This window comes from Salvelinus fontinalis, chromosome 19 (genome assembly GCF_029448725.1).
Source record: "Salvelinus fontinalis isolate EN_2023a chromosome 19, ASM2944872v1, whole genome shotgun sequence".
In the NCBI taxonomy this organism is placed as follows: domain Eukaryota; kingdom Metazoa; phylum Chordata; class Actinopteri; order Salmoniformes; family Salmonidae; genus Salvelinus; species Salvelinus fontinalis.
The window spans coordinates 34888883-34903793 of record NC_074683.1 but is presented as its reverse complement, the minus strand read 5'-3'; the positions used below and the strand labels follow the sequence as shown (position 1 = coordinate 34903793).

Here is a 14911-nt window from a genome sequence, read left to right as displayed (position 1 = left end):
AGCCTGACAGGGACGACGCGCTCTAACAGATGCATGGCCTGTCTCCTGACATCTGCCTGACATCTCACGCAAACTCTTTCATATCCATTGGGATAATCTCTTGCAGTTTTAGAACTCTGATTAAAAGTTAATGAGCTCATCCAGGGGAAGAATGCCTGGCATCTTGGGTATTCCTGTGATATTTAGAACCCCACACCCAAATACTTCCCATGTTTCAGGAGAGTGTTGAAGTGATTTGGCGGATAGACTAATAGCCTCATAAGTAGGTTGGAGAGACAAGTCTTGGGTGTGAGTAAATGTGACTAAATCCTGGCTTTCTATCCTCTCTTAGTGTCCTTGATATTTTCCACATGCGTACTGAAGCTTAGGTTATAAGCGCCAGTGCTTTTCTTTAGGTCAACTTAGTGACCGGGGTTATATGTTTACAGAAATAGGGCTTCCAAGTGGCGCAGTGGTCTAAGGCACTGCATCTCAGAGCTAAAGGTGTCACTGGTTCAAATCCAGGCTGTATCACATCTGCCTGTGATTGGGAGTCCCGTAGGGTGGCGCACAAATGGCCCTGTGTTTGTCTGGGTAGGATGTCATTGTAAATAAGAATATGTTCTTAACTGACTTTCCCAGTTAAATAAAAATAAAAATTAGGTCAGGTAGGGTTACCTAATTCCAGGGGCAGCTCATGGAAAGTATTATGTTTACACTGACACTAATTTGCAGGATATTCTAGCTCTCAAATTGTTAACTTTCATCATAATGCATTTAATCAACTGTTTTACATAATTCAATTTAACCTAGAAAGTTAGAAAAAATGAATCTTCTTTCCAGAGGTTGGACTTGTTTCAATTCCAAGTCAGGTTGGACTTGTTTCAATTCCACTTCAAATGTAAATGTGGAACAACCACAGTTTTATTCCAGGGGAATTCCAAAGCACCTCAGTAGGACAGGTTTCATACAGTATATTGGTTTCATAATGCATATAAATTAGCTCCCTTGATACATCCATGTGCTCATTAGACTGGTTGATCAACATTAATGAATATAGGCTAAAATACGAGAAGGTTTTCTATCTCCACTTAAATGATTAAATCTACATGCCATGTACATGTTATTTTCTCACACAGACAAGAAGGCTTTAGGCAACCGGTGAGTTTTAAGGTTGGGGAAGCAATTTTTTCACCAAAGAAAGTGACATTTTGCCTATAAAACATTGCATGCATGTAGCATCAGTTTCAAGATACAATTCCTCATTGGAAACACATTAAACTTTAGATTTTTATTCGGTAGGATACATGAAAACTTTAGCGAAAAAGTATATTTTGTGTGCACAATGTCCTCACGCACAGACTTTTAGCCGCAACAAGTCCGTTTACTGAAAACACACCACTGGTGGGAAAATGCGCATATTTTCTTTGTGCAGATTCTAGAATATTCACATGAAAATCTCTCTCCAATTGGATGGAAAACTAGCTACCACCGTGTTAAATGTCAACTTCAATGACGTGACGTCAGAGTTGGAACGTCCCAAAGATACCTTCTTAGACAGTTTAGAGTTTTCCGTGGTTTTATAGGTTTTGCATATGTGACCCTAATTAGCGTCTCCTAGCAAACAATTACCAAAACTACGGTTCCTATCCTTTCACAAAAATCCAGTAATTTTATTGATCAGCGTATCTACAGCCATCCCATCATCAATACCTTTACTCACAGTACACTCGCCTGGGCGCAAGAGAATGTCTCACAGGATTGGTAGAGCTGTATAAAGCTGTGGCGGATAGGGATATTTGGTCGTTCTCTATTGGCCGTTATTCGTGTCGGTCACAGCTTTAGCCGCGTAGTGACAGATGAGTATGGAAAAAAATCAAAAACAATCCGTGCAAGCAGCCATCTTGAGTACAGTTGTGCATTTGGAGAGTGGATGAGAATTATATGACCGAGTCGTTCAAGAAAAACGTCAATATTAGACGAAAGAGACTACATCTAAAGGAATCATTTTAATTCTCTAGTTCGTTGTTTTCTTGTATGCCACACTTCCCGTTCGCACGAGTGAACATTGATTGAATCGATACCGACCAAGCCAGCCAGTAGCTAACGTATCGGGCTAGCTTCACGGGTTTCGTATGTGTCTTCAGCAGTGTAGCTCGACTGCAATCCTTTCTCGATTGACATATCTAAAATACGAAAAATGGTTTCTGTGATTCAAGATTCGGATTTTGAAGACAGCTAGAGACAATATTGCGTTATTTGCATGTTGTGGACAAACAACTTTCGGAATACACACAGCCTTCTGTACACAGCCTTCTGTATGCCTGGTTAATGTTTTCTCCGGTGTCAACTTTCCTTTGGATGTGATCGCGCGTGATTTGGGAAAGGTGTAATGTTTGCAAGAGTGAAACTTGGTCAGTAAAATGTAATTACGCAAACTCGACTCATTGAATTGGTGATTTAACTAGTGAGGTAACCAGTAAGCAATGTAGGCAATCTTAAACCTATGCAAATCCGGTTTATGTTAACGGTGATGTCTAGATGAAAGATTGTCGCTAGATAGTCGAAAAAATTGCAACAAAGTAAGAATTTGTGATTATTTATGCTGGGACATAGTCTAGCGCTAGACATTGTTTCTAAAATGCGACAATGTTGCATTTTTGTGTGCAGAATGGATACACCATGCAGCAAGTACATTAACCAGTAGTCAAACAAGCTATTCGTCGGTTTAATCTAGTTTTTCTTTTGCAGTAGTTTAATTTCTTTAGTAATTTTTATTTATTTTTATTTTTACATGTGTTTCAAACCATGTCCCATGCCACAAGAATACAATAAACACTAAGGATTCTGAAGTGGACATTTTTATGCTGTATGTTACAGGCATTGCAGCTCTTTCAGTCAGTCACCTGATGCATTTGCTATAAAAAGGTACTCTGATACTTTGGACGCTAATCCCATAGGATTCGTGGCACCAGGATTTACTCGAAATAAAGGATTTGACATTTGACCGAAAATGGGACCAGCAACGAAACTGGCATTCGGCGTCTTTCTGATCTCATGTTCTTCAGGTGGGTATTCGATAGAAAGCAGTCTTCAAATATCGACCAGCGATCACATGTTCATGCATGCAGTAGTCAGAATATTTCACACGCATCCATATCACAGTGTAGGCCTATGATAATGTTATAGCCTATCCTATTGCGTGCACGACAGAACCTACTGTCCCTGTTATGTGCGCTCGCTGCCGCGGGTCATATGACGCGGGAACGCGATCGAATGTACAGCATCTTGAAACTAAACAGCTTTTTGAATAGAGTTGATTGTACATTAGATCATGTTGATGGTCATCGTCTGTCCAGTCCAAGTCGGCAATAGCCATCGTTCTAGCCACTATAGCGAGATGAAAGCGAGTAGTCAATATAGGAGTAGGGTAGGCCTCTTGTGGAGAAAGGAGGCAACGTATGCATCTGATTGAGAGCAGCTAGCTGTCGGCCAATAGTTATGCATATGTTGCTATGATTAATGAGTTGTGTGCTTTTCATGCAGTATCAAAACGGCTATATATTTTATGCTGGAAGATTATTCAATCGAGAATCCTCTCCACTATATTATTTGAGTATTTATGTGATGTAAGAATGGAATATCTGATGAGGCTATAGTTGACCCTGTTGTGGTTGTTGATGTTATTTCAGTCTAGGTTTGCTTTATTTTGTATTTTGTTTTAACTTTTATTTAACTAGGCAAGTCAGTTAAGAACAAATTCTTATTTTATGGTGTGATTGTGACCTGGGCTCTGAAATCCCAGTTGTACTGCCTAGATATTTTCTTATGTAGATATGTGCATTCTGATACATTCAGGTATAGCTACTGTACTGCATGTTATTTGCATATTATTATGCCTAGGCCTATGTAATGGTCTGTTGTACAGTAGTATTCACTTGGTTTTCTTTAGATGAAACATCAACACGGATACGTGTTTCTTGTTGGTACATCCCAAAGCAGTTAGTTGGACAAAAAGCAAGTTGGTCTCCTGTTTAAAAGATCGCAAGTTGGGATTCAAGGATTCAGTGTGTGGCGGTTTTGTTTGAAACGAGGCACGTGCTGCTGGCACCTGCCCTGAGAAACAGTCTTCCATCTGTGCTTATCACTCTACACTCCCAAAACTCCCATTTGCACAGAGCATGGGGGGGGGGGGGGGGAGTGGGGGGCAAAGACTCGAAGTCATCTCCTGAGTCAAAGCTCCATTTACTTTGCACCAGGCAGAGGTCAGTCAGTGCGTAGTAAACCGCCCTGGTCTCAGTGCAATTCGTAGGATTTGGTACGTAAATCTGTTAACCTCCATTTATGATGTACATTAGTTTACATTATGAATGGAATAGTAGTTGTAAAATATCATATGAATTAGAGGATGTATAGTATCATACGTCTTACCCGGTCATACAATGGCATACGAATTAGATGATGTAAATGATCATACATCTTGGAGGACATCTAGTATTATGTCTTTCTCTCAGAAGAGGTAGATTGTTGCATCTAAACAAGAATTATGGGGAGAATTTACATTGGTAATTTGGAGAACTAACGACAAAGGTTAGAATAATTTATGTAGCAGTTTAGGTGAACCAACCTCCCAACTTTTGTTTGTCTATGTAACTCGACCATTAGTGCATGTCATATGTCTTGGAGGTTCTCAGAAATGCGTATAGTGTGTTTCGTATGGCTCTGATGCCAGGTTGAGTAAACTGGGCCTAGCCAAGCCACATAAGGAGATTGCTTTAGTTCAATCTGCTCACTTTAACGAATGGGATTTCCACCAAGCAGAACTTTGACCTCAATAGAGGGTGATTGTCAGTTACACACCTCACCTCAATGCTACTTGAGCTGTATGTTGCACACCGTCGTGACGGAGATACAGTATGTTGATGTTATTTTGAGGAAGTGGCAGGTTCCATTACTCGACTGCCTGGGCCGTAATGTTCACCACCTTGTAGATAGAAATATCACCAATAGAGCAGCTGACATCTGTTCTGTTCCACATAATATAAGCCTGTTCCTATCTGAACACTCCACAATGCTGTGTCCTACTGAGCACTGCCCTGGCCTAAAGTATAATCAAAGCGGGTTGGAATGTGGGTGGCCTGTCGATAGGAAGGCCCGCTCTCTGCAGAGGTTGTGGCACCAGCAGATTGCTGGTGCTGAGGGGACCAGAGCTGGTTGGGTGCCTAGGAGCAAGGTTAATTACACTTCCCCTTGATCTCGTGAATCTGGTTCTACATTTCATTTGAGGGAAAGGAAGGATTATATCTTATGACAGTTTCTCAGATTTAAGTCCTGCATTTATTTTTGGGGTTATCTTTGTTAAAATGTAGTAAGGGAGTACTCACAGGCTTTCTCTCTCTCTACTCTCCCTCTCTTTCTCCTGTCTCCTCTCACTCTCTCTCACACTACTGGTCAAAGGTTTTAGAACACCTACTCATTCAAGTTTTTTTTTTTAATTTTTACTATTTTCTACATTGTAGAATAATAGTGAAGACATCAAAACTATGAAATAACACAAATGGAATCATGTAGTAAGCAAAAAAGTGTAAAACAAATCAAAATATATTTTATAGTTGAGATTCTTCAAATAGCTACCCTTTGCCTTGATGACAGCTTTGCACGCTCTTGGCATTCTCTCAACCAGCTTCATGAGGTAGTCACCTGGAATGCATTTCAATTAACAGGTGTTCCTTCTTAAAATATAACATGAAATGGACATTAGACCAGTGGAAATTTGTCCTTTGCTCTGGAGTCCAAATTGGAGATTTTTTGTTCCAACCGCCTTTGTTCCAACCGCGTCTCACACCGTCTTTGTGAGACGCGGTGTGGGTGAATGGATGATCTCCGCATGTGTATTTCCCAAGCATGGAGGAGGAGGTGGGATGGTGTGGGGGTGCTTTGCTGGTGACACTATCTGTGATATATTTAGAATTCAAGGCACACTTAACCAGCATGGCTACCACAGCATTCTACAGCGATACGCCATCCCATCTGGTTTGGGCTTAGTGCCACTATCATTTGTTTTTCAACAGGAAAATGACCCAACACACCTCCAGGCTGTGTAAGGGCTATTTGAATGAGAGTAATGGAGTGCTGCATCAGATGACCTGGCCTCCACAATCCCCTGAGCTCAACCAAATTGAGATGGTTTGGGATGAGTCGGACTGCAGAGTGGAAAAGCAGCCAACAAGTGCTCAGCATATGTGGGAACTCCTTCAAGACTGTTGAAAAACATTCCAGGTGAAGCTGGTTAAAGGAATGCCAAGAGTATGCAAAGCTGTCATAAAGGCAAATGGTGGCACTTTGAAGAATCTCAAATATAAAATATATTTTGATTTGTTTAACACTTTTTTTTTTGGTAACTACATGATTCCACATGTGTTGTTTCATAGTTGTCTTCACTATTATTCTACAATGTAGAAAGTAGTAAAAATAAAGAAAAACCCTTGAATAAGTAGGTGTTCTAAAACTTTTGACCGGTAGTGTACATGCATACATACAGTACATACATATATATCATGGAATAGAATGGCTAGGCTATGTGTTCAAAGGATTGCCAAAAGGGCCATGTCTATGGTCATTAGTCTACCTGCTTCGGCCCTAGGCTTGCCAGACTTAGGCCAATGGTCCCAGGGCCCAGTCACACACAGCTGGATCTGTATGGGGATACATCGGTCCGATTTGGGACGTAGCCTGTATCCCCATACAGATCCAGCTGTGTGTGACTGGGCCCTGGGACCATTGGCCTTTGTGGTGCACTACTTTTGACCAGAGCCTTATGGGTCCTGGTCAAAAGTAGTGTACTATATAGGGAATAGTGTGTCATTTGGTATGCAAGCCCAGCGGTGCTCACTGCTCATCATCCCCAGCATATTAATGCTCATCCAGACAGCTCAGCAGGAGACCATTAGAGAGCGACACCACTTCTGTCACAAAATTATTCATTTTTTGGATGTGGTGGAGGATAATACACACTTAACCTTAAAAAAAAAAAAGCTCCCCCTTTTGTACAATCACACAGAATCCATACTGATGCCTGATTGGATGGAGAGCCCTAATGCATTTGTTGAACCCCTCAATTATAGGGGATTAGGATGATATGTATGTGGTTATGGTGTGTTGTTTTTAAGGTAGGTTTTTATCTGCAGTGGTACAACAAATAGGTTGTTGTTAGTCTTTGGCAAAAACACAATTGGTATTTGGGAGGTTGTCTATGTTTTGTCATGGATAACTTGCTGTTGTTTTCCTGTAGACGTATGTTTTCAACACATTGTAGGATTACCCAACCAAGCTCCTTGCACTAATCCGCCAACAACCAAGCAACAGGCATAGAAATTTAACTGGTTGTTATACTCTGAAGTGCTGGGACCAGCTGGTTTATTTATGCACATTTCAATGCACAAAAGGCCTATTTCGCTCATAGGCCCCGCCCCCTCTGCTTCACATGTAAATGTTCTTCTGTATCGCACAACAACAAAAAAAAATCCTGCCCTCTTGAATTTTAAGCAGTTCCTGTCTTCTACTACAATTATTGCATTAACCTTTTGTGGCTTTTACAAGAGGGGGCCCTCAAAAGAGAACCATTAGAATGTGTACTGCTCATTACCAAAGGTTCTCTGGTCACAATAGGCAACAACGCCCCTCATTAAGATCCCCTAACTTTGCATCCTGAGAAAGGGACTGAAGCAACACCACATTCCATTTATTGTTGCCTTCAAGCAAATGATCAAAGGCCACCGGACAGAAACAAGCTAGAGTAGAGATGAGCTGCAGCAGAATCGAGCTACAATTACTGAGTAGAGAGACTAGCTACAGTAGAAATTGTGATTACAAGGTACAGTAAAAGACAAGGCCTAGCTATGTTAAAAAACAAGGTACATAGCCTAAACTAAAGTAGAAACTGTGTTCTAAGATTGACATTTTAGTCATTTAGCAGATGCTCTTATCCAGAGCGATTTATAGCAGTGAGTGCATTAATTTTCATACTTTTTAAAAACTGGTCCCCAGTGGGAATTGAACCACACCCCTGGCGTTGCAAGCACCACGCTCTACCAACTGAGCTACAGAAGATGTGCACAGAACTCGCTCCATACTGTCTTTGTCCGTCTCCCCGTAGGGTGATATTAGGTTGTTTCCCACATCTTTCTACCCTTTACTGTCAGGTGTAACTCAGTGGGCTGTGCGGTACCTCACCCTAAGTACTGAAAGATCCTCCCACCCCCATGTGATTGCTAGCCAAATATAATTTCTCTCTGTGACCTGCCTCAACATGATTCATTAATGGCTCTCTGATGGAAGTTTTTCTGCCTCTGTATTAGGGCTGACCCTGTTTAGTCGACTAGACGATTGCTTTGTCGATAGGCTTTTGGTCGACCAAGATATCTTTAGTCAAGCAGTAGCAAAAAAAAAATATGTTGAAGTGGCGCCTTTTCCTAGACCATGTTGCTATGTGCATAATAGCAAAGGTAACAAGCATTTGGGTGTTGAACAATGCAGCAGAGGCAGCAGCAGAGACGAGAAAACAGCCCTTGTATTATTGTCTAAGAAAGGTGAGGAGTTAAAATTAGTTTAGTCTACAATCAATAGCCTAACTGTTAAACGTTTCTGACTTTATAAATCACCAATATATCTACAGAAATAAGACAGATTCTGCTTCTGTTGCCTTGAGTGTTTGTTTTAATAGCCTACTGATTCTGTCAGCAACACATAATATGCACGCAGTGCTTGATCCTTACCTTCTTTTTTTGATATCCAGTATGTTCCACAACTAGTGACATTTATTCCACACACCTGGCTTTCCCTTTACCTCCTGAGCAACCAGTAAATATTCCCTCGTTTCGAGTTTGTTAAGTTCTCTGCTTCCATTTTGGTGTCACGATGTTCAGAGTTTGTTACACCCAATTTACAGATGTGATTATGATATGCTATAGGTCAGGCCTTATTGTGCCCTATTCGGATGGGATTAGTTTTACTGGGGGAGGTCGGGTAATGTAATTATGCGCACAAGCGCAAAACACCAAATCTTTAATTTTAGGCCTTTCTGAGTCTGCCATGTCAGTAATTTTTACATGGCAGGAGGGTAACAATTCCAGCCAGAATAACCCAACTCCATGGTCTGATAATACTAGTCCCGTGCGAATCGACATCCCTGTGTTTTGAGATAAATTTCTGAGTTTGAAAGGTGTTGCTGGCGGTTTGCGCAAGAAAACTATACCTGATTTGATAAATTGAACTAAGTGCTGCGCATAAGCTATATACAGGCTATATCACATCCGGCCGTGATTGGGAGTCCCATAGGGCGGCGCACAATTGGCCCAGCGTCGTCCGGGTTTGGCCGGGGTAGGCCGTCATTGTAAATAATAATTTGTTCTTAACTGACTTGCCTAGTTAAATAAAATGTAGAGCCTATTTAATGCAACCCTTGTTGTATGCTGCAAAGCAACTGACCTAAACAACTGACCTAAACGTTTGGAAATGATAAGTTAACTTTCTCATCCGTAGCCTTAAAATGCATCTCAAGTGCAACTGCACTGTTTAGCTCACATCTGAAGGCTGAAAGGTGGATGTACACTATGAATGTGGACATTTAGGATGTACTGCGGATGGCTATAATATCCTAATGATTATGATCACACTTCCTTAATTCAAATATTATGCTGACACTATAGGAAATATGGTTTGGTATGGTTTAGAAACTTGGGAACCAAGCTGGAGTTATCAGTGTGGCCCTGTCACCTGGACATGTTGAAATACTGAAATATAATCTTCACACCTAGAATAAAATCCTCCAGGCTTCAGTCATAACTCTCCATTTATTTTGGGGAAAAAAGAAAGAATTACATGGGGACGTTTGGGGAAAAAAACGAATCCCATCCGAATCGTCCTCTGGAATAACAGACATTCTTGAGTAATAATTACATAACCAACGTTCTCTAGTAATACTAGTCCCATGCGAGTAGATCTTTGGTCTGCGATGCAAACATGTCACGTAAAGAGAGCAAGGGTTGAGGGAATAGGGTATGTTTTTCCTAAACAAATGAGGGATTTCGGTAACAGAACTTTTCAGTCAGAAATGGCTGTAATTATGTTGCAGCTTCAGCAACACGGACAGCGTGATAATACACGTCGATGATCTGTAGTAGTTGCTGCAGTAGGAAGGAGAGAGAGACAACGGGTTCTAGTCACATTCACTGTCTTTTTTATTTTTTTTACACAGCGAAGTCTGGGCCCGGCACAAACAAATCAATTGCTGGTCGGACTCCCTCTAGTCAATTGTGTGTCTTAATTATTTAATCAAAGCGTGTGCTTAAAGCATTAATAAGCTCAGTGAATATAGTTGATTTGATTAAAACACATAGGATGTGTCAATATATGGAAAAATACACATTTAAAATTTTCGCCCAATCGATTGGTCAAAAGAACAGACGAGGGACAGCCCTATTCTGTATCACATATAGGATGATAGAGTACCCATCTCACAGTTCACATTTCCTGGGGTTTGTTTGCTCTCTCCTTTAAAAAAAGTTTTAAAACTCTCAAATCTGCACATACATATCAGGTTGTGATTTACAAAAGGAATGCTTGAACGACAAAAGACCTGGCCTCCCAGTCAACCGAACGAACCACCATCCCACTCGTAGCACGCTAAGGAGTTGCCATAGCAAATAGCAGACAGCGGTACAGGACGGCTTGTTTGTCGTTTCCTCAGATCATTATCAGAACTCTTGGAGTGTGCTCTGTGGGCCAGTGCTCTGTGGGCCTGTGCTTTGTGGGCCTGTGCTTTGTGGGCCAGTGCTCTGTGGGCCAGTGCTCTGTGGGCCTGTGCTCTGTGGGCCAGTGCTCTGTGGGCCTGTGCTTTGTGGGCCAGTGCTCTGTGGGCCTGTGCTTTGTGGGCCAGTGCTCTGTGGGCCTGTGCTTTGTGGGCCAGTGCTCTGTGGGCCTGTGCTCTGTGGGCCTGTGCTTTGTGGGCCAGTGCTCTGTGGGCCTGTGCTTTGTGGGCCAGTGCTCTGTGGGCCAGTGCTCTGTGGGCCAGTGCTCTGTGGGCCTGTGCTTTGTGGGCCAGTGCTTTGTGGGCCAGTGCTCTGTGGGCCAGTGCTCTGTGGGCCAGTGCTCTGTGGGCCAGTGCTCTGTGGGCCTGTGCTTTGTGGGCCAGTGCTCTGTGGGCCAGTGCTCTGTGGGCCAGTGCTCTGTGGGCCAGTGCTCTGTGGGCCAGTGCTCAATGGCAAATTTCACGAATGAAAAAGTTGCAAGGATGACTTATGCAACTGGTTTATTTATCTTTCTTTTCAGGCAGGTTCCATAACCTGATAAATACTTTGACCTCAAATTGGATTATGATGCTTTTTTTTTCTCTTGCTGTGCTCACTGAGGTGGATTACAGTAACCAAGATGGTGTATGCCACAGCACCATGATTGTATGAATTATTTACATTCATAAGTTGTAGCTGAGAAGTTCAGATTCTTCAATATAAAGGGCAAATCAAATACAATGCCTTGTTTCCTCAAGTATGCTCCTGTTGTTCTTCAGGTCAGAGTGAGAACATTCTGTTGTTCTTCAGGTCAGAGTGAGAACATTCTGTTGTTCTTCAGGTCAGAGTGAGAACATTCTGTTGTTCTTCAGGTCAGAGTGAGAACATTCTGTTGTTCTTTAGGTCAGAGTGAGAACATTCTGTTGTTCTTTAGGTCAGAGCGAGAACATTCTGTTGTTCTTTAGGTCAGAGCGAGAACATTCTGTTGTTCTTTAGGTCAGAGTGAGAACATTCTGTTGTTCTTTAGGTCAGAGTGAGAACATTCTGTTGTTCTTTAGGTCAGAGTGAGAACATTCTGTTGTTCTTTAGGTCAGAGTGAGAACATTCTGTTGTTCTTTAGGTCAGAGTGAGAACATTCTGTTGTTCTTTAGGTCAGAGTGAGAACATTCTGTTGTTCTTTAGGTCAGAGTGAGAACATTCTGTTGTTCTTTAGGTCAGAGTGAGAACATTCTGTTGTTCTTTAGGTCAGAGTGAGAACATTCTGTTGTTCTTTAGGTCAGAGTGAGAACATTCTGTTGTTCTTTAGGTCAGAGTGAGAACATTCTGTTGTTCTTTAGGTCAGAGTGAGAACATTCTGTTGTTCTTTAGGTCAGAGTGAGAACATTCTGTTGTTCTTTAGGTCAGAGTGAGAACATTCTGTTGTTCTTTAGGTCAGAGTGAGAACATTCTGTTGTTCTTTAGGTCAGAGTGAGAACATTCTGTTGTTCTTTAGGTCAGAGTGAGAACATTCTGTTGTTCTTTAGGTCAGAGGGAGAACATTCTGTTGTTCTTTAGGTCAGAGGGAGAACATTCTGTTGTTCTTTAGGTCAGAGTGAGAACTTTCTGTTGTTCTTTAGGTCAGAGTGAGAACTTTCTGTTGTTCTTTAGGTCAGAGTGAGAACTTTCTGTTGTTCTTCAGGTCAGAGTGAGAACTTTCTGTTGTTCTTTAGGTCAGAGTGAGAACATTCTGTTGTTCTTTAGGTCAGAGTGAGAACATTCTGTTGTTCTTTAGGTCAGAGTGAGAACATTCTGTTGTTCTTTAGGTCAGAGTGAGAACATTCTGTTGTTCTTTAGGTCAGAGTGAGAACATTCTGTTGTTCTTTAGGTCAGAGCGAGAACATTCTGTTGTTCTTTAGGTCAGAGCGAGAACATTCTGTTGTTCTTTAGGTCAGAGCGAGAACATTCTGTTGTTCTTTAGGTCAGAGCGAGAACATTCTGTTGTTCTTTAGGTCAGAGCGAGAACATTCTGTTTTCATCTGTAGTTTAGAATAGAGAATTAGTACTAAAAAAAGCATGGCATTTTAAACACTCATCAGACTCAACCTGCAGCCCCCATAACACACACTGGGACTAAATGTGACACAACAGTTGGAGATGCACAGGGAAGGGTTCTATGGGGAAGTGCTCTATGGGCTGGAAGTTCCAGGCTCAATTCACAAGAGGAAGTTTGATGGGACTTAAAAGTAGGGCACTTAACTCTATGTACCCTATGGACAGTGCAATCGTTTGTTCAGCAAAGATTTTTTATATTTTTGTAAAAATTGTCTTGATTCTTAAAAATTGAATAGACGGAAAAGGTCCCCCTCTCGGAAAACAAATGGCACATTCTAAAGCCTGTGTTGTCCTAATGCTGTTTGTCAGACACAAAGACTGCAGACTGAAGGCCCATTCATTCGTACTGTAAAACAGCTAAACACAGTGATGAAGTCAGATCCCTTAATCCTGGCTGGAATGTCCATCCAGCTCCAAGCAGGCTCTTGGGTCTCAGGCCCTGTCTGCTTATCACTCCAAATGGAAGTAGTGAGATATTATGTGCTCTGACAGAGATCAGGGGGAAACAATCACATTTTCAGCTGAAATCAGTCCTGTTTTGTTAGTTTACTTTGAACAAAGCTATTTGGCCCCTCGTTTGTTTACCAGGAGTAACAGGTAGATCTAAATGCTCAGAAATGAGGAGAGCGCTTTGCATACAAATGCCATGATATTAACTGAAACTTAGCTTGGATGAGGAATGAATGCACAACTACGACAGACTTCCATGGAGCCTACTTGTTTGGAACTGTTAATACTCTAACGCCCGTAGTGTCACATAGCCTGGGTCTAATTTTATAGTTTGTTGAAGTGATCAAAGCCATGAAACGTGTCATCCATTAGATGCTGTGTTTTATCAATTTGATATCAATAGTTGGTTGAACTTATACACTGCTCAAAAAAACAAAGGGAACACTTAAACAACACAATGTAACTCCAAGTCAATCACACTTCTGTGAAATCAAACTGTCCACTTAGGAAGCAACACTGATTGACAATAAATTTCACATGCTGTTGTGCAAATGGAATAGACAAAAGGTGGAAATTATAGGCAATTAGCAAGACACCCCCAAAAAAGGAGTGATTCTGCAGGTGGTGACCACACACCACTTCTCAGTTCCTATGCTTCCTGGCTGATGTTTTGGTCACTTTTGAATGCTGGCGGTGCTCTCACTCTAGTGGTAGCATGAGACGGAGTCTACAACCCACACAAGTGGCTCAGGTAGTGCAGTTCATCCAGGATGGCACATCAATGCGAGCTGTGGCAAAAAGGTTTGCTGTGTCTGTCAGCGTAGTGTCCAGAGCATGAAGGCGCTACCAGGAGACAGGCCAGTACATCAGGAGACTTGGAGGAGGCCGTAGGAGGGCAACAACCCAGCAGCAGGACCGCTACCTCCGCCTTTGTGCAAGGAGGTGCACTGCCAGAGCCCTGCAAAATGACCTCCAGCAGGCCACAAATGTGCATGTGTCAGCATATGGTCTCACAAGGGGTCTGAGGATCTCATCTCGGTACCTATTGGCAGTCAGGCTACCTCTGGCGAGCACATGGAGGGCTGTGCGGCCCCACAAAGAAATGCCACCCCACACCATGACTGACCCATCGCCAAACCGGTCATGCTGGAGGATGTTGCAGGCAGCAGAACGTTCTCGACGGCGTCTCCAGACTCTGTCACGTCTGTCACATGTGCTCAGTGTGAACCTGCTTTCATCTGTGAAGAGCACAGGGCGCCAGTGGCGAATTTGCCAATCTTGGTGTTCTCTGGCAAATGACAAACGTCCTGCACGGTGTTGGGCTGTAAGCACAACCCCCAACTGTGGACGTCGGGCCCTCATACCGCCCTCATGGAGTCTATTTCTGACCGTTTGAGCAGACACATGCACATTTGTGGCCTGCTGGAGGTCATTTTGCAGGACTCTGGCAGTGCACCTCCTTGCACAAAGGCGGAGGTAGCGGTCCTGCTGCTGGGTTGTTGCCCTCCTACGGCCTCCTCCAAGTCTCCTGATGTACTGGCATGTCTCCTGGTAGCGCCTCCATGCTCTGGACACTACGCTGACAGACACAGCAAACCTTTTTG

At 42.5% G+C, this 14911-nt stretch overlaps 1 protein-coding gene across 2 annotated transcripts in view; it reads left to right on the top strand.

Moving 5' to 3' along the window:
• The first annotated feature begins 1836 nt into the window (after window positions 1-1836).
• Window positions 1837-14911, top strand: part of LOC129816665 (activin receptor type-2A-like) — a 61141-nt gene continuing 48066 nt past the window's right edge. Inside the window, exon 1 of one of the 2 annotated variants that reach the window (XM_055871420.1) lies at window positions 1837-3047. In XM_055871420.1, the coding sequence (XP_055727395.1) occupies window positions 2993-3047 (55 nt within the window). In that variant the 5' untranslated portion in view covers window positions 1837-2992. The remainder of the gene's footprint in view (window positions 3048-14911) is intronic. The other variant, XM_055871421.1, reaches the window with a different exon arrangement.